General features: G+C 38.3%; 1 protein-coding gene and 2 non-coding genes across 3 annotated transcripts in view; 1 reads left to right on the forward strand and 2 right to left on the reverse strand.

The window, feature by feature from the left end:
- Positions 1–453: 453 nt before the first annotated feature.
- LOC150090440 (uncharacterized) overlaps positions 454–26,721 on the reverse strand; it is a 39,348-nt gene continuing 13,080 nt past the window's right edge. The window contains exons 2-6 of the mRNA XM_090390314.1: positions 14,745–14,877; positions 10,847–10,989; positions 2,956–3,073; positions 786–911; positions 454–703 (exon numbers count right to left, since the gene is read on the reverse strand). Of these exons, the coding sequence (XP_090246440.1) occupies positions 454–703; positions 786–911; positions 2,956–3,073; positions 10,847–10,989; positions 14,745–14,877 (770 nt within the window). The remainder of the gene's footprint in view (positions 704–785; positions 912–2,955; positions 3,074–10,846; positions 10,990–14,744; positions 14,878–26,721) is intronic.
- TRNAF-GAA (transfer RNA phenylalanine (anticodon GAA)) lies at positions 12,268–12,340 on the forward strand. The gene has a single exon. It is a non-coding gene; the product is annotated as a tRNA-Phe (tRNA).
- Positions 12,754–12,826, reverse strand: TRNAF-GAA (transfer RNA phenylalanine (anticodon GAA)). Its single transcript has one exon. It is a non-coding gene; the product is annotated as a tRNA-Phe (tRNA).

Raw genomic sequence — 26,721 nt, forward strand, 5'->3', positions numbered from 1 at the left:
ATCATACATTTAGACACAAATGCAAAAAAATTTTAAACATTGTAGGCAATGGCCGAGAGATGGTGCCACCGTAGCTCAGTATTGAGCTGATTGCTGTCAACGTCTCGAGGAATGAGGTATCGCTATTAATATCGATTCTTTATTCCGCTGACCTTACTGTAGGGACAATCATGATTTCATCTGCACCTGACGCAAAACAATGTCCACACTAGACGAAGGTCATGGTAATGGTAATAGAATGCAACTGTTTATTATAAAATAGACACGCACGTGCAAAACAAGATCCCTGGTGACAATTAAACATGTCCTCTGATAATAATAAAAGAATAAATAGATTCGTACTCATAAGAAATAGGGAAGCGAAGTATCCTATAATAATGAGTCTGTGCTGATCAAGTCACATAAACGAATCTCACATGGAGTTAACATTGTTCGAATCCTAGCCAAATCGCGTCACATCCAGGTCGCTAGAAGGAAACGCCAACATAAAATTCCCAGACTGATGACGAAGGTTACTAGAAGCCTGGGGATGGGGATTGATCCCGCGGAGGTCCTGCTTCCTTGCAGGGGCGGGAGGGTATAAATGACAGTACGAGGAGGTGATGATGTAGTCACTGTGGTTATGCTTCGTTTGCTTGTAGCGACAGGCACCTTCACGGTCGTTTCGAGAGCTGGAGGCGCAGTGGGACAGGTGTACGACATCCTGAAAGGAAGACAAAGAGTTACCATCTGGACGCACCTTAACTCCACAAATGTGTACGCATGATCAGAAAAGGCCTACTTACGAATAGAAAGTATTCCCACAGTGGGTCACCAGGTAGGTCATGGAATGGTCCATCAGGGAATGGGCTCGAATCCCACAGTTCCTCAGCAAGGGAACGCTGACGCAACTTTTGAACTGCCCATAGGCGCTACAGGGAAAAAGAGAGTGAGAAAATCATAACATAAGCCATGAAACACTTGTACTACTCAAGAAAACATGTATTTGTTCAAAGAAACGAACAGCGTGTTGGCCTAGCTTTGACCAACACGCTGCTCAATTTTGCCAATCCAGTTCATCCCAAAGATATTTTACTGGGTTGAGATTGATGTTCAAATGTTATACTCTTGAAAACACGCATTTACAGTTCTTGCTTTTAGACATGGAGCAATATCGTGTTAGCATTACTGTGGAGATAACATTTAGACATGGGGCAATATCGTGTTAACAAAATAAAACTGTAAGGGCGACTTCTATAGGATTTTCAAAACTTAGGGCACACACACATATTAACCACAATATTAATGTCGGATGCACTGTTCATGGTTCCATCCATTTCGACCAGTGGATCTATTCCATACCGGAAGAAACACTCCAGACCATGGCGCCTCCAGCCCCCAATTTTACAGTTAAATCATTTGCTTGTATATATAGGCAGGCCATAATTCCTGTAAATGACGATTGTAAAACCACATTTCAAATACTGTGCCCAAGTATTTGACTGCGACTAAAAAAAAAACCATCGAGCGTATTGAACGTGTCCAAAGACAGTCAACCCGCTTGTTGAGATTTCGGAAAAAGGTCAGCAGTATGACTTCGCATAATGTGAGCTACAAAACTTTAGTTTTCTATTAAAACTCCAAACTCGAGAAGTGAGACAAGATTGGATTTCGGAAAAAACATAGTAAAAAAGGTTTCTTCAAGAAAACACACGTAGAAGAGGCTAAATAAAGAGATAAATATGCTTCTGTAAGTTTCGAGTTCGACAGTGAATGGATGCTGACTACTTGCAGCACGTGTTCGAACTAGTTTTGAAGGGTGGGTGAATTACAGATGCAAGTTCAGAAGAATAGTGCCCATGGGCATATCTATAGAAAAGGCATAGAGAAGAAACTGAATGAGGCAAAGATTGAAGCGAGGTTGTAAGAGATGGGTCATTAATTAGCCTGGCTACACACTTTTGAATGGACTCGAGAAGCCTGAAATAGAGGTTTTGGGGGCATTACCCAGATGTAGAAAAGGTTCGAATCCCGTCAATGGCGCGAGGAACTTTAGTGGACTTTTTTTATTCCGTGACTGAATTAGTCGGTCTCAGACGAAGATAGCAAGGTTTTTTCTCAAGAAACTGGGGTTTTTTCGTCCAGCAAAACAGGCAAATCGACCAGAGAATACATGCAATTTACAGATACGGGTTTATGTAATCAGTTATTATATTAGGGTTACCCGTAACCCTAATATAATGACTTAATTTGTGGGCAATATCGTCGTCCTCCCCACACCGGGTGGAAAAGACCGGAGTTCGAGCCCTGTCGATGACGTGAGGAATTTTTATGAGTCATTTTCACCACGTGGCTGAGTTAGTCAGTCTTAGGCGTGGGAAGCATGGTTTTACCACCCTGAAACTAGGGTTTTTCGTCTAGCAAACAGAAAATCGATCTCAGAACACACGAAATTTACAGACAGTATACACGGCACAATATGGTCTTAGTTGCTGATGCTCCTAAGAGCCTACAACAATAACAACAAAAGCGTGTGGCTTACTGGTACTGTATAGCTGATAGTAATAGTAAATATCATTTCTAAGAAATAAAAACAGTTGGACTGAAATTTTACGTATTGAGAGTCGTTTAAATTTATTCTTAAATTGCCAGTTTGATTTAATTCCAAGTACCATGTTCATCTTTGTTGGTAAGGCGTCCACGGGTGATACTTTAATTAATACACTGATTTAATAACAATAAAAATAATATCTATATTATTCAAATGAAAAAAAAAAGTTATTTTGTAAATATCTTTCTACCCTATGCTGAATTGATCACTGAACTATACTTAAAAGTAACTTATCAGTTTGCCCGTGCGATGCTTCGTGTGTTGCAGAAGGTCTTTTCTACAGGTATGAATGTGGGAGGCTGCGCGCAATTATAACTACGCAGTAACTCCCAATGGAAACCTTAAAACTCCCGCAGCAAACTCACCAGCAGATGTGCTCATCTGTCGCTCCAGAGTTAGCCACCTGATCCACGAGCCTCCTGTAATAAGTCCCGCAGTTGTTCACCGAAACACTCTTGAAACAAGACGCATGGGAGAGGTAATCTGCGAAGAAAACACAAAGATGGGTAATGAAAACACTGAGACCATTAATATATGGTGCAGCGCACATGCGCTATATACAGAGGGGATGTGGGTGAACCTATAATTTTAGTTTATATAAAATTATTAAATACAATATTTTAATAATAAATAAGATTCTTCTTGCAGCAAACTGGAAGGCTGGAGGCTTCCTGTAACAATACCAGCTGGCAAAACCCAAATGTGAAGATTTTTATTCTCTGTGGGGTTCAATGAACGGGCAAAGTTCTTTGCCCGTTCTTTAAATACTGCGCAAAAAGTCGTTTCTTTTCTGATGTTAATTTATTTATGGAAAGGAGAAACTGTTCGTTGATGTTTGAAATTCCTTTTGCATGAATTTCGCGAAAAGGCAAGAAATTTTACTCTCTGAATACAGCAATCGAAGCCTTCCTGTACTCTGAGATTTATATTTGAAGAAACTGCACGGCATTTCATCATTTTGTGAAAATGGCTGAGAAACGGAAGTGCATTAGCATTCATCAATGACAAAATTGATACCATCGAAAAACAGAAGGAGAGTGATAACATCGCCAGCCAGGCACCAAGTAATAAATAAAAAAGTCAGCAATTTCATAACACACGTGGGTAGATGAAAGAATTCTCGGCTGGCCCTAATATGATTTTTTTTTTTTATCCTACCTTTTGTCTTCACGGTAGCACAGCGATTTTAATCACCGTCCTCTCTCCACACCAGGTGGTAAAGGCCCAGGTTCGAATCCCATCAACGACACGAGGAAGTTTTATGGGCTTAATTCGCTCCTTGGCTGAGTTAGTCAGTCTCAGGCGAAGAGAGCAAGGCATCCCTCCCAGAAACTCGGGTTTTCTGTACAGCCAAACAGACCACAGCATACACACATTCAGAGACATAATGAACACGGTAGATGAGGTAATTCTCGGATGGGCTCTAATATGAGAGTTTATCTTAACTTTTTGATATTTCTATCTGTCACCAACAAGACACAGTAAACTCTCCATTTATCATTAGAGATATTCATGTGTTGTTGTGGCGGACCCCAGGGTTCCCCCCATTAGCCGCTATTGTTTATCTTGTGTTGAAGCTTGCGCCAAAACCGGCCATTTGTATGTAGTGTATTCTCCCTTCTCCCTTTTTTCACTCCGTGGCTGAGTTAGATGGTCTCAGGCGTAGATAGCAAGGTTTTTCTACCCAGTAACTGGGGTTTTTTCGTCCAGCAAAACAGGCAAATCGACCATAGAACATACGCAATTTACAGACACAAATACGGGTTAATGTATTTAATTACGGGGAACCCTAAAATAATATATTTTTTTCTCCCTTCTCCCTGTATCATTAGAGATACAAATCAAATCAAATTAGGGTCACCAGTAATTTATTACATAAACCCGTATTTGTGTCTATAAATTGCGTGTGTTCTCTGGTCGATTTGTATTTTTTTTTTTTTTTCTGGACGAAAAAAACCCCTGGTTCTGTGGGAAACCTTGGTACCTACACCTGAGACTGACTAACTCAGCCACGGAGGGAAAAAGCCCATTAAAGTTCCTCCCGTCATCGACGGGATTCGAACCCGGGCCTTTTCCACCTGGTGTGGGGAGGACGGGACGATACAACTGTGCTACACGCGCAGACTCATTAGACATACCGGGAGAAGACTGCTGCGGCAAGAAAACAAATCTGGGGATCTCTTGGTCGAAACACACGGTTAAAAATATGCCGCCACATTCCTGAAATTCTCATCCTTCGGGTGAGTAAACATACGAGTAACACCACACGCGATTATAATTAATGTAATGGTATCATTTCTGAATGGGACCTCGTGAATATCCCAGAAGAGGAACTTGAACTTTTACGGGTTAAGTGGTCAGCAAGTTACTCAAGCTAAATGAATTCTGATTAAGAAAGATGACATTGTAGTACATACACGATGTATGGATTAATTGTTCAAATCCACATTCATGAGTATTAGCCCGTGCAACCAAGGCTTTGTGTTGCATTGACATGGAGAAGCAAAACCTGATGACTCAACTTTCGATCTTTTGTTTCTCATAGAACTTAGGCAAAACTTTTCATGCTGTTTGGGTTCGAAATCTTTTCGGTGCTGGAGATTCCTTCTGTTTCTACTGTGCATGCATTCTTTCTAATTTGAATTCAGGAACATACAAATCCATCCAAATTGATGAGACCAATTCAGATTTTGCGTTCAACTGAGTGGAGACAGCACCCCTTTCTTAATATATTGTATATTAATGTTTCGGTATATACTGTGTATATAATGAATCCTCTATTAAATGCCATTGTATCTAGGGTTTGGGAAGGCTCGGTATTTTGGGGCTAAGCGAGTCTGTGTCCGAGTCGAGTCCAACATACCGAGTTGGGGTCCGAGTCCTAGCTTAAAAAATTCTGAGCAACCTTTTCTTTTTTTGATTACATCACAAATATTAACATTATAAATAGATTTGGTAACAAATAGGTATTATGTACATTAGTAAACCTTTTTATTTAGATTTATATTTCACATCCAGAAATACATTCTAAGTAATAACTAACAATAAGTAAAATAAATTACGCTTTAACTTTATTTAAAAACCAGTATTTTAAAAAAAACTAAGGCATTTAGTGATATGTCAGAAAATCTAGAACGTACTTTAGTGCAAAAGTTTGCCGTTGTCGATGTTGAATTGTTAATAAAGCATAATATAATTTGTCCAGATTTTCAGTTCTTTGTTTAGTACTTAAAAATAACATAAATTCTTGTTTTAATTTATTAAAATTTCTTTCTGAAAGTGGAGGACGAGAATTTTTTGCGTTTTCTAAAATTGTCTTTAATTCTTCTTCCATTGTCATATTGAGAATCAAACTGATTATTAATTCTCATTAATAATCAGTTTGATTCTCATTAAATTGAACAATTTCACTTGAAAACAGGCTAATCATTAAGTTCGTTGCAAAATCTATAAGCCGTTTTTTGGTAATCTATTAGCATTTACAAGAAAATCCAAAATGTCTTCAAGATTTTCATTTCGACGTTCATTTATACGAGTTTTTATTTTATTTAATAGTTCTTGACCTAAATTCCCTGGAATTTTTTCCAATTTTTTTAGCATAAAGTTAACTGCCAAATGTGCCAAATAAAGATTTGCAACTTGTCTACTAAGCGCTTCTACAGTTAATTTAATCGGCTTTAAGGAGTTACTCAAATCGTGAAGCGATTTAACGTTGAGATTTTTATTAAATCCATATTACCAAGATCTTCAAGAGCTGCTTTAATCAATCGAAACAGTCTTAAAAAAAGTTAAAATCACATCAAGTAATGAATTCCAATGCGTCTGTGATTAATTCCATTTCATATCCTAATTCGCATTTTATTTTCTGTTGTAGAAAACCGTTGCGCACAGTAGACTTCTTAAAATATTTTACTGTTTGACGAACAATTTGAATATCTTTCTTCAAGTCATAAGACTTTGATAATTCTAATTGGTCAGCATCAACACAGAGTTCTTCTTTCTCTTTATCAAAGGAGAAATCATCTTCTGAATAATCTGAATCGGCAAAGTCATCATCAACTGTTTCAACTTCATTTTCCTCGTAACTCATGCTTTTCTTGTACAAAACATCGCATACAGCTAAATGTATTGTATGGTTAAGACACAAATGATATAATACAGGAGACTCACAACCATATTTTAACATAATACAGTACTAGCACCGTCACCAGTTGATCCAAAAATATGTTCTTCAAAATTGATATTGAAATTTTTCAAATGATTTCTTACGAGTTCTACTAATTGCAGAGCAGAACACGAATTTTGAATTCGAACTAAACCATGTTACACCATCATTTCCACGAAGATTAATATTTAAAAATCGTCTCATTTTTGTACTTATCCACTCATCAAGAGAGAGAGAGAGAGTAAATCTTTTACTCTTACTCAATTTTTCCTATATTAAATTTGTAATTTCTGACTTTTTAATTTGATAAAAATTGTGAATCAATTTCATCACGTCTTTTTTGCTCTAGGAAGCTTATAACCTGAATTACAAAGACTTTCTCGAATAAAACTGGATTTTGTAATTGGTCTTACAGATATATTATCATCAGCTAATTCCGAAACAATCTCATCCAAAGATTTTTTAACAAAATAATTATCTAAAATTTTTACTTTTTTGGAAGAACTACATTCTTGTTTTTCATCTATTCGGTGTTTCGTTTTTAAATGTTTTATCATAGTTGAAGTGTTTCCATCTTTGTTCGATAATTTAATGAACATTTCTTGCATTGGACTTGGGAGTTCGGTCCTGCTGCAAAAATGTTCCCAGACCTTTGAGCTCTTTTTCCTTTGGCATAATTAAAGTTTTTTTTTTTCAAACTATCTGAAATTGTACAAAAAGTATTAATAAATTTAAATAAAGAACACAATAGTTAATATTAACAGGTAAAAATGCGTTTAAAATTTTATATAAAACAAGATAATCACGAGAGTAGAGTAACAAATTTAATTTGTTAAAAGTAAAGATTATTCCAAGTTATAAATTCGAACTGTTCGGAGAATCTCAGTTTCTGTGAAACTTGATATAATACAGAAAATGTGCACATCCGTGAAAAATAACTACAAAATAAATCACTTACTATCTAACCTCAGCTTGCAATAAAAATGTGCAGAAACAGTAAAGAAACTTTTGTTTAAATCTTAAAATATTTGCATCACAATCGTATTTTTTTGATATGACGCGTTATATGAATGAACGAGGCGAGTTATTGTAACGCAGCGCCATCTCACATATGAGATGAAAAAAATAGCAATATGATTAGATCATAATTATATTCAGAACATTTAACAGACAAGTGAAGATAACAGTACTTAAAACAACGGAAAAGCAGGATTCGGACTCGTCGAGTCTCGAACCAAGTATTGAGTCCGAGTAATTAATAAAAGACTCGGACTCGAAAAACCCTAATTGTATCAGCACAATATATCACTAAAATAGATGAGTGCGATCGGATACACGGTATAAATGAAAATTTTTATTATTTATATAGTATTTATTTATTTTGGATTGTTTAGCGCCTCCATTTTAGTAGGGACGATAAACAATACAAAAGACAATACAATAAATTTTGATATATAGATACTTTGGTTGCGATATATCACCAATATCGATATATGATTTTCCATTATTATACGATCAGTATCTCGATTTATTAATTTTGTTTGTCATCCCTACTTTCGAGTTCTCGCTGTAGCGCAGGGGTTATAATCATCATCTGCTTCACACATCGGAAAAAGCCTGGGTTGAAATCCCGTCAAAGACGTAAGGAACTCTTACAGACTTTTTTCACATTTTGGCTGAGTTGGTCAGCCTCGTCCCAGACAATGACAGCGAGGGTTTTTACTTCGGGAATCCAGCGTTTCTTTTCGTCCAGCAAATCAGACAAACCTACCGAAAAACAGACGTAATTTGCGGAAACTGCACATGGATTCATGAATTTGTATTCTCGTGTAACCATATGAAATATTTATTTTATTTATATCCCTGCTTTCCAATTACTGTAGAATTCAGCGCCATTTGACGTATTCAACACCGCATGGGAGGATTAAACTCCTGAGCTGTCAATTAGCAGGCATTGGCTGCTCTTATCTAGAAGAGACTTCAGTTCTGCAAGTTGCAGCGGCTGAAGACTAGGCACCTGCGAGATCTGATTGAGGTGTTTAAGGCATTGAATGGATTGAATAAGCTGAACATTGATGGTATTCTTCCTCTTGCTCAGACTACACATATTTATGAGGCATAAATTCAAATTGCGGAATGATGGTTGCAGTATAGATACAGAAGTTTTCCTTCAGCTAGGAGGTGGTTGATGGTTGAATAAACTTCCATGTGTTGTTTGAAAGTGGGTGCTTTGAATAAATTCAAAGAAGAAGCAGACAAATTCTTGAAGAGTATGGATGGGTGAAATGTGTATAGTTTTTTTTTTTTTTTTTTTTTTTGCTGATGCTCTATACGCTTGCTTTCTTGCATCATTTGCCACTACTAACACTAATACGCTTAAGGCGCTGCTGAAATGGAAGGTGCTCCTCGTCCCTTCGACAGTCCGGGCGTTACATCTGATTATTTGTTCAGATGATTAAAAGAGTTCTTAGGCAGCTAATTGTGCCAAATTAATGATGATGTTATCGAAGTCGGGCAGTTCTGGTTCCGACACCAACCACAGATAGCTCATTCGAAATAGCCACCCGGAAGTTAGTAGGAAGACGGAAGTGTAGATAAAGAGGAAAGCTATAATACACACACAGTGTTTTTATTATTGATACTTAGAGCTAACAAAATTTTATACAAATTTTCATTCATATTTGAATCACCTTCTTACTATCGTATTATAAATTGCTGTTTATGGATGCACCCTCAAGAACATTTGCACCAACAATTAGAATGGTCAGTTAGAAGGTAATCCAAACAATGATCCCCGTAATGAAGATGACTCTCCTCACCTGGCGCAGTTAGAATGCCACCAGATAACTGATGGAACGATGAAAATAGCCATTGTTAACAAAAAGCAGAGAGAGTCTTCATGGAGAGAGAGAGAGCACAGGGTCAGTGACTGTTGTGGATAGGAAATACTAGCTGATTAGCACTCTCGGTACGAGGACAAGGGCATACAAAACAAAAGCCCATCCTTTTGTTCCCTATAAACTGACAGATGAGCCTTTAATGACCCCCACCTCCATCGAAATCACAAATAAAAGCGAAACGGAAGGAGAAAGAAAAAAAATCGCTTCCGGAAGCAGTGACCTCTTTCACTACGAGCAGCATGGAGTGGGTGAGAGACCTATGTCGGAAGTGAAAACGAACAAATACCGGAAGGTAGTGTGTGTGTGTGTGTCTGGTGTTATTTCGTTACCCGGTTAGCGTCAATAGTTCCGAAACACGCAAAATACATCGTTGTTGAGGGTTATAAAGGGTCAAACTCTGCCACTCCCGCTGTCGGCTTCTTTTTTCGAATGCGTTTTGACGATCTCGCCACAGTTATTCAGGACTCAGGGTTATGTTCTTGGCTGGGGACAAGAAGTCAACTGCTCTCCGGATGTGATCTCTGTGGCCATCACAGTCTCGTGACCATCAGATGGGGTTTTACATTTCCCTGCTTGTTTGCATTTCCTTGTACCGCATTTCAGTCTCCGTTGAACCTTGGAACTGCTGCAGTTTAGGCTAAATGCGTGCTAAGCACCAAAGAAACTAAGGCATTAGTATATTGTGCATGTAATTGCGAGAGCCTTCGGTCAGTTTGCTGTTTTCTGGACGAAAAACCAGCGTTTACGGAACAAAAACGACGCAATCCTCTCGTGAGACCGACAAACTCAGCCACGTTGGGAATATAGCTCATAAAAATTCCTCGCTTCATTGACAAGAATTCCACATTTTCCACACGGTGTGGGAGGTGGTTAATTATAACCTCCGTGCTACTGTTGTCGTAATCCTAGAATGTGTAAGCCGATCATGTCTGACAGAAGATTAGCTTCAAACATGCAGAAAAATGAAATAAAGGAATAGATTAAGGTGTAAATATGAAAAATAAACCCAAATAAGACAAGAGGTCATTATGTAAATACTGTGCACATGTTTCTTGGGTTTGGTCCTGTGTGTTTTTAAGCATGTTTTTATTAATTAACAATGAATGTTCTTCGCTGCACGTTGCTGCCATCTCTTGAGTAGGAAGTAAAACACAAACAGAAATTATTTGAAACATTAAATTCAATAATTACCTCGTTGATGTTTCTCCGAAATACATATCGCATGAACAGTGTCGATGGAATCGCTGACAGCATTATTAAACTTTGACCTCTGGTCCTCAGTAGTACACGATCCAGTATATCTTCGAACGCAGTCGACGAAGTTGCTCCACATCCTGCAAAAACGACCACACTATTATGATTAGCAGTTCAAGTGAACACAAAGAAAGACAAATATGAAATTATTTGTCTTTCTTTGTGTCACAAAATGGGGCTTGACGTTTATTAAAATTAAATTTTTTAAAATTAATTTCAAGGCATTAGCATACACTCCTTGGACGGCTACCTCTACAAGTTCGCAGTCGATAAGAAATATAGGCAGAACGTACTCGACTTTCTTCTCAGGACCACGTCACAAGATATTAGAACCTGCTCCGGAGGACCTGCCCATCACTGCCATGGATCCATCACTCCAGTGTTCAAACTTTTCTTTAATCACAATGCTGTTTTTTTTTTTTTGTGTGTGTGTTTTTTTAATCCTTCTCATCTTTGTTTATTATGCTGTACTATTCCTTTTATGTAAATCCCTGGCTTGTAGCGGTGAAGGGAGATGTGTACAGCAATGCGCCTTCTGTATACAATAAAGGGTTCTTCTTCTTCTAGAAGTTCAAACTAGCTTTGCGATACAAACATTTGAATTAATCGAATATTTAAATTGACAATTCTCAGTATTATTATGGGCATAGGTTCTCAAGCTGGTAGATTTTTAATAACGATAGTAATGATAATAAGAGAGGGGGGAGACGAGCTTCGATTTTACTATCTTCGTTATGTTTGTTTTTGAATGAAAGAAGGGTAGATAACATAGGAAAACAAAGTCTGGAACGAAAGTTTTTGAATTATATTAACAATATTTTAATAGGAATTAAGAAATGTTAACAGCAGTGATATTCAAAATATGTTCTGCGAAACCATGTAATTCCGCAAAGGGATTGCAGAGGTTTTGCATACCACGTTCCGATACTTTAGAATCGGAACGTGGTTTGCAAAACCCCATGTAATGCTCATGTTCCGATACTTTAGTATCACATGGTTAACGGTCTGAAAGCCTAAAAGTAACGATGAAATGAATACTCCGTACAACGTAATTAATTATTAAGATTTTTGTTGAGAAGACCTCGATACGTACTCTTAATAACTTGAAGGCTTCGTTTCAAAACAGCGCTATCTGGCCTCACAAATGTGCGGAACGCTTGCAGTTGTCGGAGATCAGCTGTTGATTGGGCCAACCTGACCCGGTCATTAGCCGATCTCCGACAACTATAATGTTTAATCCTTTTATTTTTAATATTTAAAATGCTCCGATAATCTTTATCATATTGTTATAATCAGAATGGCCCCTATAGCGTAATTATTCCACGCAAACACAATATGATAACTTCCATTCGGGAAGTGCCGAAATAGCTCAGTTGGGAGAGCGTTAGACTGAAGATCTAAAGGTCCCTGGTTCGATCCCGGGTTTCGGCAAAATAGTTTTTGGCTTATAAAAGCCATCTGTTATGTACGGAAATAAAATGGCGACGGTCGATGCTTTTAAAAGTTTTTTTTTTTTTTTTTTTTTTTGTTGGAACCATTTTTCTACATAAGGCAAATATATCAAAAAGAAAATAATTAACAGTAAATTGAAAACGGTAATACACGTGTACACATTTATATTTTCATGATTTTATCGTTTCATTTAATGTGTACACGTGTATTACCGTTTTCAATTTACGGTTAATTATTTTATTTTTGTTATATTTGCCTTATGTAGAAGACTTGAATTTGAAAATGGTTCCAGCAAAAAAAAAAAAAAATTGAAAAGCCAATGCAGTAAGTCATCAACCATCACCATTTTATTTCCGTACATAACAGATGGCTTTTATAATCCAAAAACAGTTTGCCGAAACCCGGGATCGAACCAGGGACCTTTAGATCTTCAGTCTAACGCTCTCCCAACTGAGCTATTTCGGCACTCTTCAGAACGCTTTAATTATACCATGTTTGCGTGGAATAATTTCGCTAGAGGGCCCTTTTGATTATAACAATAAAAAAATAATAGTTACAAATCATCTAAAATGTGATAAATGGCATTGGAATAATAAACGATAATCATGATTTCAGCCATTATTTTGTATATCGAAATTGCCTACGTTTACAATTTGTTCATCATTATAAAAGGAAAAGTTCATTCAACTGTTCACCACTATATCACGACACCGCTAGATGGCAGCACTTTGTACCTTGTTTACGGAGAACGAAGTTACATTGGGATAGATTAAGGACGTAGATGCAGCTGGTTTGCAATAGATCCCACTGTCTGGTATCGGTCCCTCTTGGCCTGTAGGAGTATATAGCGGTCATCATTGCGGTTGTTTTTCGTAGACGACCACCTCTGGTTCTTCGAAGCGCTGTACCTGTCGTTCTGAAGGCCGACCACGCACGTGAGACAATGCTATGGGCGATACCGAACTCTGCAGCCATGCTCCTCCCACTTCGAGCTTCCCAATTATTCGATCCCGGGTAAAGACATCCAGATGTCGTCTACTCGCCATTTCGTTGTCTGTAGCACGTATGAAACCCATAGAATATCTCTAACAATCGTGCTCACTATTTGGTAATTTGCATATAACTGCTGATTTTATCTGTTTATGTGATCCCTCTCATCACGATTCAAATTTTTGCATACGCACCAGCTTTTTACTGAACAGCCACAGTTATGCAAATCGCCACAGGCTGTTTTGTTTGATTTTGTGGTTGTAACCTTTAGAAATAGTGTTGGTCCTTAAGTTTTGCACACCAGCGTACTAACAGTAATATTAAATGCTTAGTCGCTTCTATGATTACTCTTCTGAATGCACCCCATTTAGAATTTGCAGTTGGTAATATCGTCAGGTGGTCTCACTGGAAGTTAAATCTATCTAAGGCCACTGTAGTCATCTTTCCGAAAGCAAAATTCATTCCCTTTATCTTCATAGTAATTATATCTTTAAATAAATCCCATATCAATATATTATGGTCGCTGCCACTTAATGATTCATTTATCTGGAGATAATTAATGCATGAAGAGCGACACTAACAATCAGATCAAGGGTACTGCTTTCTCTTGTTGCCTCTTTTAACTTGCTTTCTCTATAGAAAGCGAGCAGCCAATCTACAAAAATTCTGATCAATATTTTAGCTTGAAAGTTAAAATTCCCCATTATAAGACATTCTGAATTAGTGGCTCACTCTATTTGTCTCTATACTTCTTGATCGTAAGTATCATAGTCATTCGGCTTATAACATACTCCTTTGTTTTCCCAATGCTTAGTCATACCAGATTGACTCAACATTACACTAGACACCCACACCAACCGGGTGCCCCGCCTTAAATTCCACGTACCTCTTAACCAAGAGCACAACTTTTCTCCCCCCGTTCCCTGTTTTTTCTGTACACATACTCAAATCTGCATCCCCTAAGTCTCGGTGGCACCACGTTTCCGGTGTCTACTACGTCTTCATTTGCTGACTTAATCAGTACTTCAAATTCATCAACGTTATTTACTATATTCCCAGAATTAGTACACAAACGAGTATATGTGCGCCTGTTTCTGCTCTTAGTATAGCTCTAACCCAGTGCATATATTTGCTTGCCCCATGAGGGCCACCAGGAGGACTGCTGTTTCCCATGGAATTGCATAGAATACACGCAACTTATAAATACAGTACACTGACACCGCATATTTTTAGTTACCGTGACAAAACAATAACAACCTCACATGTGATTCATTGTCACAAGTGTTTTGTTTTCTAAATAAAAAAAAAATGAAAAATAAATAAAAATTAAAACTAGACTGCTTTTATGATATTAAGATTTCGGTTAAAATGATTTATGTACTAGCTTTCTTACTTGCACATGCTGGCAACATCCCTCAGATTTGTAGGAAACATATAACGGAGATCATTGAGAAAAGGCTGAACCATTTTTGTACACGTACTCAACTTGTAAGGACAAGAGTCGGTAGCTTGTATCACACCAAACACTGAAAGAAAGTGGTATAAACAGAGTAAGATTAACCAACCAAATTGACTTATATATGGGGTGAATATAAAATAGCATCTCACTACGAAATTAAATTTTATAAATAGATATTTATTTACTTATTGCAAAATCTGTTTAGGGAAAATTATCTGTACCTTCAATTCAATTGGACTGGCTTCATTTTCAATTATTAAGGTTAACTGAAAAACACAATTTCTCAAAAAATTATTAAAATGATTTGGATAAATACTGAAAAAAACCTCGTCTTCTAATTGTAGTCGCAGGGGAGGCCATTTCATATCAATTCCGGTAATAAGATTATGAATGTGTTCTTGAGAAAGTTAGTTATACTTCAATGAAATTAGGTACCGTTCCATCTTGCTGGCGTTTTTTATTTTATTTTATTTTTGATTTTTGATTCTTTGCTCGGACACCCTCTTTAACCTTTTTGGGTCCAAAGTCTTTAAAGAGAGCTTTCTAAATTCCTCTTAAATTTTGCCATTCTTCATCTAAAGCCATGTTGTCATCAGCCATTTAATTTGTTTAATTTGTATGTTATTTAACATCCTTCAACATTATAAAAATAAATAAACCCACAGTACAGAACGAAGTGTTTAAAAAGTTCATTCATTGAGACAGACGGATGCTTTTACACTTAACTGCCGAAGGTTTATTTTTTGATAAATATAGGTTAGATAAGAAACTGAGTAGTTAGATTTAGTTTCTTAGCGGCTATATATCATTCTGCTTATTTAGTTTTTCTCTTCAAGATCATGGCTACGTGAACGCAAACCGTGCCACCACAGTTGCAGTTCAACATTTGATGAGATCATAAATAATAAAATTTCTGACATCGTTTAAATTAATTTAAAAGAGCCAAAGCAACTACGGGTATGAGGCGACAGTATACTGCATCTGTAGATTGCGCATATTCTCTGGTATATTTGCCTGTTTACTGGACGAAAAATCCGAGTTTCCGGGAGAGAGCCATGCAGCGCCAGCCTGAAACCGACTAATTCGCCCATGTTGTGAAAAAGCCTATTAAAAAACGCACTAGTCATTGATGGGATTCGAACCAGAGCATTTACCAGCTGGTGTGGGAGAGAACGTATGTCCATGCTAATGCCGTCGTGGTAGTACAATGATTATATTCACTGCGTTATCCGCGAGGGTATTAGCATGGATCTCTGATCAATTTGCTGTGATGATGACGATGAAAAAATTGGCAGCTCACTGAGGCAACCTTCGAAGATAGCACACTGGTTATAATCACCGGCATCCCAATACTGGTTGGAAAAGGCCCGCGTTCAAATCTTTTCAATGCAAGGAAGTTTTACGTGCATTTTTCATTCCGTAGCTGAGTTAGTTATGTTCAGATGAGGAATGCAAGGTTTTAGTCCAGAAAAACTGGCAAATCGGCCTGAAAATGAACAATTTATAAACATATAATACACAGATGTTCAGATGAGGAATGCAAGGTTTTCGTCCAGAAAAACTGGCAAATCGGCCTGAAAATGCATACAATTTATAAACATATAATACACAGATGTACTGATTGAGGAACTGCAATTAGAATTTAAGATTCAGAGATTGAACACTCGAAGCACAGAATATGCTTCTTTTCGCATCGCCGACCGGGCTAGCCGAGTGGGTAAAGTACCTGCCCGGCAACCCAAAGGTCGCGGGTTCGATTCCCGCCTCGGGCTTGGATCAAAGTACTGCAAAAACCTTGGGAGGTGCAATATGGCCACAGAAGCCGATGCGCCAACAACTACCAAATCAAAAAAAAAAAAAAAAATCTTTTCGCATCTATTGTGTTAGAAGTCAGTTTGAAATGATTGGAACATGCACCAAATGGCCCCTCAGCACCATCATCAGGCCATTTTATGAAGCACGAAGTAGGAAAGAAGTGATATCCATAAACGCTCTTGAAATGTGTCCACAACAGTCCAGACTCTGACTATACGATGTATCTCTATTCTCCACTAACAACCCAACTGCTCCGCATGGGAATAGCCGTAGGAAAAACAAGGTAAATCCATGCTTCGCCCTTAACATACTAACGGAAAATCGGCTCCCAACAGTCATTGAAAGATGAGATTGAAAATTACCCAAAATCTCTATCATCTCTCTCCCCGAATTTTGCGATCCCTGTCATGGTTTCAACATATCGAAGACCAGCGACGCATCACAGAAGGATCAGACCGCGTACATCCCTCGCCACGGTAAAGAGAATAGCTTCATTCCAACTCCTATTCCAAAATGTGCGATCCATGAGGAATAAACTGAATGAAGTTGAGGAGCTCTTGCTGTCCAGTTCACTGGACGTGGTTTGCTTCGCAGAAACCTGGCTTCACCCCAATGAAGAAACATTTTCCTCTAGTTGGTCTGCAAGGTATCAGATGGTGTGCACGTCTAGAGAAAACGGAGGGGAGGAGGAGCTGCGATTTTTTTCAATGAGCAGGTATTTTCTATCCTCCACTCAGTATCGAGCCAGTCTGACTCTTTCGAGGCAGTTCTAGTTACGCTAAAACCTAAAAACAATAACAGCCAGAACAATTCTCTCGGCATTGTCGCAGTGTATATCCCACCGGTTCCAGGCGCACAAATAGTTGATGAACTCCTCAACTGGCTGCTTAACCATCTCCATTCATCACTGAAACACGTCTTGTGTGGGGATTTCGATCTCCCGAATACTCAAGGAAACCTCAAGAGGAGACTGAGTCAGCGTCTAGGTATATTAGGTCTCAAACTGGTTAGCACACCACCCACGAGGGTAGAGAAAGCACATTAGACCTTGCATTCGTGTCAGCAAATTGTGTGGCTAATCAAAACCCTACAAGCAACATACAGTCTGATCATAACCCCATCATTCTCTCTGTGCAAATAGAAATGCCCATCACTTCTGGAAGAAGGAAAGTCACAACCAAAACAATTACAGCGCCCAAATACCTTAATCCTGAAAAGTGTGTTTATGCGGCTCAAGCAATCCCATGGGATGTCCTTGAGGAATGTGATCCCGAACTCGGAATTGATCTGATGACAACATGGATAGCCAGTTTTTCTCTATGCTGCAACGAAGAAACTAACCATCACGGAGCATTCAAAGGCCTGGTGGAATCCAAAAGTCTCTGAAAGTTTTCACGTTAAACAGAATTTGCACAAAAAGTGGAAAAACCCGGGCTCACCCTCGGACAGAACTGCTTATTCCCGAGCTAGGGCGCTTTTTATTCGGAACAAGAGGGAGGCGATAAAACTTCACCTAGAGGATACCATAAATAAGGGGAAGCCCTTCCATAGAATCGCATCAGAGGACGCCATTGACTCACTCAATATGAGCAGCTGGCTCGACCATATAACTAGGTTCGCTGCTCAGCCAGAATCCACTACGCCAATGAAGTTCCCAATCAATCAGATTTCGACAGACCCCTTAAATTCAGTTCACCTCACCAAATACCAGCTGATCGACGCAATGAATAGCTTAGCACCTACGGCCGCATCAGGTGCCAACGGAATTCCTCAGTTTATGCTAAAATGCCTCAGTACATTTGTTGTTGATCCTATCCTGTCGTTATTTAACAAGATCCTTAATCAATTTTTTTTCCTCCTATGTGGCATGTCTATCTTGTAAGACCGCTGCCGAAAACAAACACGCTCTGCTTCTCAGCCCAGTCACTTCCGTCCAATTTCCTCTGCATCATGCCTATTAAAGCTGTTTGAGAGCTCTCTTCTGAGAACATTAACCATCCAAATTATGCCACAACAGCTACCGCAGATCCACTATGCTACCCGGTCAAGATCCATCGTTACAAATCTAGTCACCACCACTACCAAGATCCTCGAGGCATTTGAGCACCGTTACGTATATCGGCGTCCAGGCAGCATTTGATTCCGTATCCGTTCACGCGTTGGCAAGGCTACTACGTAAGTATTACCTCATTGGTGGAGACGTGCTCTGGTTTATTCAGACAATGCTGGAGAACAGGACCATTATTGTTCACGATGGCGTTCTGCGCTATACCAGGACTATTACAGCTGGAGTCCCACAAGGCGGGGTCCTGTCCGGAATCTTGTTCTCAGCTGTTCTCCTGCCATTTGTGACAAGCCGAACTGACATCCTCACCTTTGCCGATGACATAAAACTGTTTACTCCCATCAGCCCTTGAGACACTGCTGAATACATCAATACCTTAATCCTTCAGAAAATCCGGAACCTTGAGGCCTTCCTCTCCGGTTTCGGACTTCAAATCAATCCCGAGAAGTCAAAACAGTTGATCAAACTGAGCCCAACAACAGTACAACCCATTTTAAGAGGATGCGCGATTTCTGCCGTCCAACAACAGATCTGGGCATTATTTTTGATCAAAAGCTCTCCTTTCTACCGCACATAGACCACTTGCAAATAAAATTCTGTCGACTCCGGTGGATGATTAAACAACAACTAATGCACGTCCATGACCAGGCTGTTGGGTGCAAATATATTAAGACATGTGTTTATCCGGTCATACTCTATGGCGCCGAAGTCTGGATTTCAACTGCTACGACCCATCTTAGACGGATTTTGGCGGGGGAATTCTGGCTACTGAAGTGGGCCATGTGGAAATTTCGGCTTCCCCCTATACCAAGGACCAGCCAGATAGCGGCAGCTCTGGGTGGTCCTTGGTGTTGGGAGTAATGGCAGGAAGACGTCAGACGTCTTCCTGCCATTATTCACGAGAGAAGACTCGTCTTTGCCATCAAAATGATGGTCGGCATTATTTTAGTACCAGATTTCTGGGCTAACTGCGGATGGAGGATCCCGGTCCCAAGCCTTAGGGCTAATCCAATCCTACAAGCCATTCCAAGCCGATTAAAGCTAACTGATCGGTTCCTACCCGTGCAAATGCTGCAAGACATACAGTCCTTGGACTGACCTATACAAATTCGCAGTCGACAAGGAATATAGGCAGAAAGTACTCGGTCGACTTACTTCCCAGGACCACGTCAGAGGACATTAGAACCTGCTCCCGGAGACCTATTCATCGCTGCTTTGAATCCCAGTGTTCAAATCTTTCAGGAGTCATAATGCTTCTTTTTTTGTGTGTGTTTATTATGTTGTGTGATTTCTTTTATGTAAACCCCTGGCTTGTAGCCGTGAAGGGAGTTGTATACAGCAATGTGCTTTCTGTATATAATAAAGAGTTCTTCTACACGTGGGTGGAGGAGGTCCTTTTCTGCTAACCCTAAACATGACTACTTTTTTATTCCACTTATGCAATTTACAGAGATACTCTAATAATATTTCTGTTACCTGATGAATTTAACGAAAACTTTTTAAATTTCAGTCCAGAGAGAGATTGCCAAAGTACAGGTCTGTACTAATTTTATATATATACTAATCTGAATAACCTATTTGTTATTCAGATTCTCCCCATAATTGCGTATTTAGGGATGTGTAGAAACGTTCGGCTATATCTCATCAAGTTGAAATACTGTTTCTGACCATTTTGATGCAGCATGATTTCGCTTCGTCACTCAGACGAAAAAAAAAGCTACTTTTCTGCCTAATTTACGTATTTTTTAAGGATTTTTAAACCTCGGTAATAAGCATTCGATTGTGCAGTGTCTTTACATATTATGGGCTGATAAGCTTTCTCGTTAATCCTCTCTGATACCAGATGCATCCTATAAGAGAACACAAAAAAAGACGACTCAATTAAACATTTTTATCTAGAGGTAACGATTTTGAAAAGGGTAATTCTGTTTTTTTTGTCTTCTCTTTTACAATCCAGTGATTTCCTCTCATCTCCTGAGCTTTCATTATTTTTGAGTTGATGGAGTTCAGGCGATTCAAGTTAAAAGGAAGTCAAAGCTTGCGTGTTCACTTTTATTTTGTTTCAACCTAAAATAATAATAATTCAAACCTGTTAACTAATTGACGTGATTTTTCAATGGAATGTGTCTGGTTTAGTAAACAGGAAATTATTATTAAGAGCCTTCAGTGTACGCCAGTTTGTCTATTAACATCTAAATCTCTGTAAATCTTGAAAACAAAACAGTAGTCTTACACTTACATTTGGTCTTTAAATAACGTCAGACACGTGTAAGAAAACGACAGTGTTACCTGTTTACATTCAAGTTGTGGATGCAGGCAGTTAACTCTTTGGATGCGTAAATGTCAGTCTCAACGGCGATTTGTACACCATTCATATTTCTCATTAAAATATACTTTCAGAACATAAATTATTAGCGGGAATGGAGAGATGATTATGGGTAAGTTTTTTTGGTTGATACTGTATAAGTTCGCTTCCCATGCATTATTTCTAATACTACTAATTCTAATACTACTAAATTTGTGAGATTTCTTTAGAATATGCCAATGTCTGTAGCGATTGTAAAGTATCTTTTATTCATATTCCATGTTCGGGACCAAATCGGAGCCCCCAGATCTTAAAAGGGGCTTCCCGGTTATCTAATTATATCCACAGGGTATTTTAAAAGTTCCTGTTCACTTGTAATAATACAATTTTATTTTTCTGTAATAAATAGTAAGAAATAAGGAGATACACTTAACACAAATATTTACTATTTTAAAGTTATAACAAGTTCCATCAAATATTAAAAACTGATTGAGTGTGCTTGCAGACGTGCATCTATACATTTTACTTTGGTTTTAAACTCATATACCAACATTTTCGAAGTTGCATTTCTGTTATTACAAGTGCACACATTTTTGAATTACTTTGTAACACTGTTAAAGTTATAGGTCGCCGTAGCCTAGTGGTCAGGCGCGCGGGTGCATAAGTACACGTGCCTTGAGTGACCGGGGTTCAAGCCCGTGACTACTGAATACGGTGCTGTTTCTTGTATTCTGTCTATTTGTGAACTCCTCTGACGGTTTGGTCGTCCCGGAGTATAAACAGAAAATTTATTTTTATTTAAAGGAAGCAACGGAATCATCGTTTCAGTGGTCAAAATACCCAAAGCTATAAAATATTATTATTATTATTATTGATCTTTAGTGGGAACAAAATATTCTTCGTTTTGTTCCCACGAAAGAAACACAAGACTTTTTGATGTTCCCGCGATAATACAATCTTTTCTTGATGTTCCCAAGAAAAAATACAAGATCTTCTTGTATTGTTTTACAACTATTAAATTCATCACATCTCTTCCGTGAGGGTTAGAAACATTTCTGGCTTCATCAATCGTTTGCCGTGTGGTTATGAGGGATAATGCTTTTAAAGTTCTGAAACTCGATGCACTGTGGCGCTGAAGGAGGGTGCAGTGGGACCTGAGTTGGTAAGGGTATAGGTCTCAATCAAGCGTGGTTGTTCATCTTCTCATTCACACAGAGAAGTAAAGAACGTTTCGCTATGTCGGATGTAAACGATATTTTGAAGCTTTAAGGCAAGAAATTTCGGTTTAATTTTGTGGGAAGCTGGAAAAAAGTGGCCCGGAGAGGCTGGTGCTTATCTAGCAAGCTTATACTGTAGATATGATGCATTAGTGGGGCTTTGGTATGCAGCTAGTGACAGCATTATATTAAGAAAGGAAACTTGATGGAAGGACGCTCCTTCCATAGGAAAGGCAACGCTGATTCTCTTTTTGTGACGTTCTGCAACGTCCTGCAACACTACATATCCCATAACAAAAGTGACTGGTGATTATTGTTTCCAGGAGCCATGGTATTACGAGCATGGCACGAGGCATTTGGCACGAGGAGCACCAAAGACTGTCAAATGTACATCACTAGAACATTCACCGTACGGATCCCCTCCCATGTGATATTTGGTCGTTCCTGGCCTTAAGACGTGAGGTCAAAGGACACAAATTTGGCAGCAACATACGCAGGTGAAAAAAAAAAAAAAAAAAAAAATCCTGGATAGAACTTTGCATTAAGTGTATTTACATGTGAAGGCCACTATTTCGAAAAGAAATCTCTCGGGATAGTTCTGATTCCAACTAGCATTTACAGCCTCTGAACTTTTTATATAATAATTCTCAGAGATAATAATTCTCTGTACATACAAGGATGAAAAGTTGCAGTTTTAAAGTATTTAGAGGTTAAACTGCGAAACAGTTTATCCAAATTAAATGGAAGTTGGTGTAAATGGAAAATACATAGTGATAAGTAGTTAGTTAAATTTTTGTCCTATTAAATTAAATGTTAAAAAACACAAGACAGTTCATGAACTTCGCAGGTGGCGCAGTAGCACCGTCACTAATTTCTCACATCATACAGAGAAGGCCCGGGTTAGATTCGTGCTGCAGGCTGAAGTTAAGAAATATTTCCTCTCAATACGAAAGGGAAGTTTATTAAGGTTTTTTTTCTTCTTTCTCTTTCTTTTTTAAATTCTTTTTTTAACATTCTAATTCCTTTTATTTTTAATTACTTTTATTATTAACATTTTATTACATTGCTATTTTTATTTTACTTTATTTGCTCATATTTTGAATGGTTTGAATATTCAGTACGTGACACTCGAAGTTTGCTGTGGTTCGCGCTTGTGACCCGCCTCCTCGTGGCGTAGAAGGGTAACAGGACGCACTTCTCTGGTGCTTGTTGCTTCCTGATAGCAAAGTGGCCATAAACAACTAAACAAACACATACACGGCACAAACATAGCATTACACACATTTCTGTAATGATACAGGACCTCTGCCTTTCTGCAGAGGTCCTGTATCATTACAGCATACCACGGCGGAGTTGAACTAGCGTTTGGGAGCCGCCTTACATAAGATACTATACATGTCTACATTTCTTTCTCTCTCTCCGTCTCCCCCCCACCTTGGCCGAGTTTCTCTCTATTGAGGGAGAGAGACAGGACGCTTCCTGTGTTCATTTTATTCTCACAGAACACAGTGCGACTACTGAGAACCATTGCTGTCAAGCAAAACTTTTCAAAAGCTTCTAATGTTGGCACTTGAACGGTATTATTAATGATACACATTTCTGGATTAAAATCAAGTGTTTGTTAAAAATAAATTGTAGGTAAATGTACGCACAAATATATATATATATATATATATATATATGTGTGTGTGTGTGTGTGTGTATGTGTGTGGGGGAGCTTCCCACTACCAAGCCATTGCCAGCAAAACAGCATATTTTAATACTGTATATTACCGATTACGCAAGTTGAGAGCTGTGACTCAGCTCAGGGACAAATTCCAAAAGACCTTCGTGGGAAATCTCACTGATTAATGGGAGACGCTCTATCAAAAACTACCGAACACTCGATTGACCTAAACCTTTATTACAGAATTGAAAACACTCCTGAGTTGCGCAAGTGAAACAAAGTCGCTTCATGTGGATGGATTGTTAAACGAAATTAGATTACTAGAAATGGTGACAGCACTGATCTTATCCAGCAGAAACAGCAGCTTACTTCGGGCTCTGTGACAGGCATAATGACTTTGCAGCTGAAACAGGCGCTGAAGAAAGGATCTGCGTTCAGAACTGTTCAGAACTGTTCAGAACTAGCAAATGACTGGAGGATATTTTGAAAGGCCTTTCCAAAACTGCTATTCGAGCTCACAGGTCCGGCTTTTCTCCGTTAGTTCATGGTTTTCATCGCACAAACCACACATGCCAGACCATGAACAAATACTACATGGGGTGGACAAAATAATGGAAACACCTGATATGAAAGTAGCAGATTTTGTAATGGCTGTATAACATATACAGCCATTACAAATAGAAATAACCAAAACATCAGAAATAACCGAAAAGTGCAGGAATATTGTATGTTCTGGCCTTCAATTCCTTTAACTGAGCCATAGTAATGTAGTCGTTTTTTCGATACGTGGTTAACGTGGCTCAGTTAAAGGAATTATTCGTGCACTTTTCGGTCAGATAAAATTACACAAGACTGGATTTCCTATTAGACCTATTGTTTCCCACAGGAAGTCGGCATTTTCATTCTTAGCCACACATGTATAAAACCCTTTAGACAGGTAATACAATTTGGGATTAAGAACTACGATACATTATTTAATAATCTTAAAGACTGGAGACTCGGCGACAATGACAATTATTCTCACTAGATGTTACCTCGTTATATACGAATGTAAACGTTGAATACACATTAGATATTATTTGGGATATGTTAAATAAAAACTCGACACCGATTAATTATACGAAGCTACCTATAAAGGAAATTTTTCACTTAATTAAACTGTTAGTTGAGGCTAACTACATCACCTTTCGAGACAAGGTGTACAAACAAATTTTTGGGTTTGAGCCTGAGCGGCTTAATGTCAGAGATCTATATCTGAAAGATTGAGCATATACATTTGACACCTTTTCGACCCCGTATCACATACTATGGGAGGTATTTAGACGATGTTCTAGTTATTACTGATAGTAGTACTAACCAAGACATTTTACATTCGTTTAATAATATTCATTCTAGACTCAAATTTACATTGGAAAGGGAGGATACGGATACAAAGTCATTACACTTTCTAAATTTCACGCTTACTCGGGACTCGAATAAAATCCAATTTAGCATCTATCGGAAACCTACAAACACCGGTATGCTTCTACATTATAATTGCTATCACCGTTCACCTACAAAAGATCGATTATCTTTAATCAAATTCTAAATGCCTATAAATATTCAACGACGGAATCTGCTTTGGGCTCAGAAATACAAATATTAACTAGCGGGTTCTTAAACAGGGGTTATCCCCTTGCCACATAAACCGGATTAGGGTACAGGCTAAGGATAGGATACAAAATACTACACCAACAATAATAATATCAAAAAATACTTTATTTCTGTCCCATATGTTTAACAGTGGCACAAACAGCTTAATAGATTCTTTAAAGATACCGAATTTAAAATTGTGGCCAGGCCAATACGAAAATTACACACTATACTGAACTATCGCTCGGTTCTTTCCGCGTTCGCAACACAAATTAATGACCCCTGGTATACATTTCTTGCAGTGATTGCAACTCGTCTTACCAAAGTTCGACGCGTTTTTCTCTGAATATTCGTGTACATGAACATGAAGCCTCAGTTCGTGCTTCTCGTTCAGCAGCGTCAGAATTAGCCTTTCATGCCATTAACGAAAAACATACTTTTTTTATTTAACGAGGCCAAAATACTTAATGTCCAATTTAATTATACGCGACTATTAATTGCAGAAACCGTAGAGCCGACCGGGCTAGCCGGGTGGGTAAAGTGCCTGCCTGGCAACCCAAAAGTCGCGGGTTCGAATCCAGCCTCGTGCTTGGATCAGAGTACTGCAAAAACCTTGGGAGGTGCATTATAGCCACAGAAGCCGATGCGCCAATAACTAAAAAAAAAAGAAACCGTATAAATTAAATTACATGAGAATTCTATTAATGTTCGTCGCCCATATTTGATCTCCGATGCGTGGACTTTTACACGCATGAGCGAAGACAAATAATCACTATTTAAGTTTCATACTCACCCCTATTCGATAATTTTCATTCCTGTGATCACGACATCGAAAAGCGTTGTCAGCTTCAGGAAGGAAAATCGTTTTGAATATTTTCGTTAGATTCTTTTTTAATTGCGTTAAATTGATTTTTAATTGTGTTTAATTGGTTTTTAATTATTTTTTACTCTAATGTAAGTTTTTCGATTTTTTCGTTTTAATTTCTGGAGAGTATCATACGGAAGTGTTCTACGTACTATATTGAGGTAAACTCCTCTTATTATTTTACAAAAAAATTATTTTATAAAAGGTACATGAATAAAATTACCGATCTGTCTGAATTCCAAAGAGGTCAAACTGTTGGTGCACGTTTAGCAGGGACATCGGTGACTAAAACTGCTGATATGTTTAACGTATCCAGAGCAACTGTATGGAAAAACAAAATTTGATA

This window comes from Mastigoproctus giganteus, chromosome 2 (genome assembly GCF_048544385.1).
Source record: "Mastigoproctus giganteus isolate SK-2022 chromosome 2, ASM4854438v1, whole genome shotgun sequence".
Classification (NCBI taxonomy): Eukaryota; Metazoa; Arthropoda; class Arachnida; order Uropygi; family Thelyphonidae; genus Mastigoproctus; species Mastigoproctus giganteus.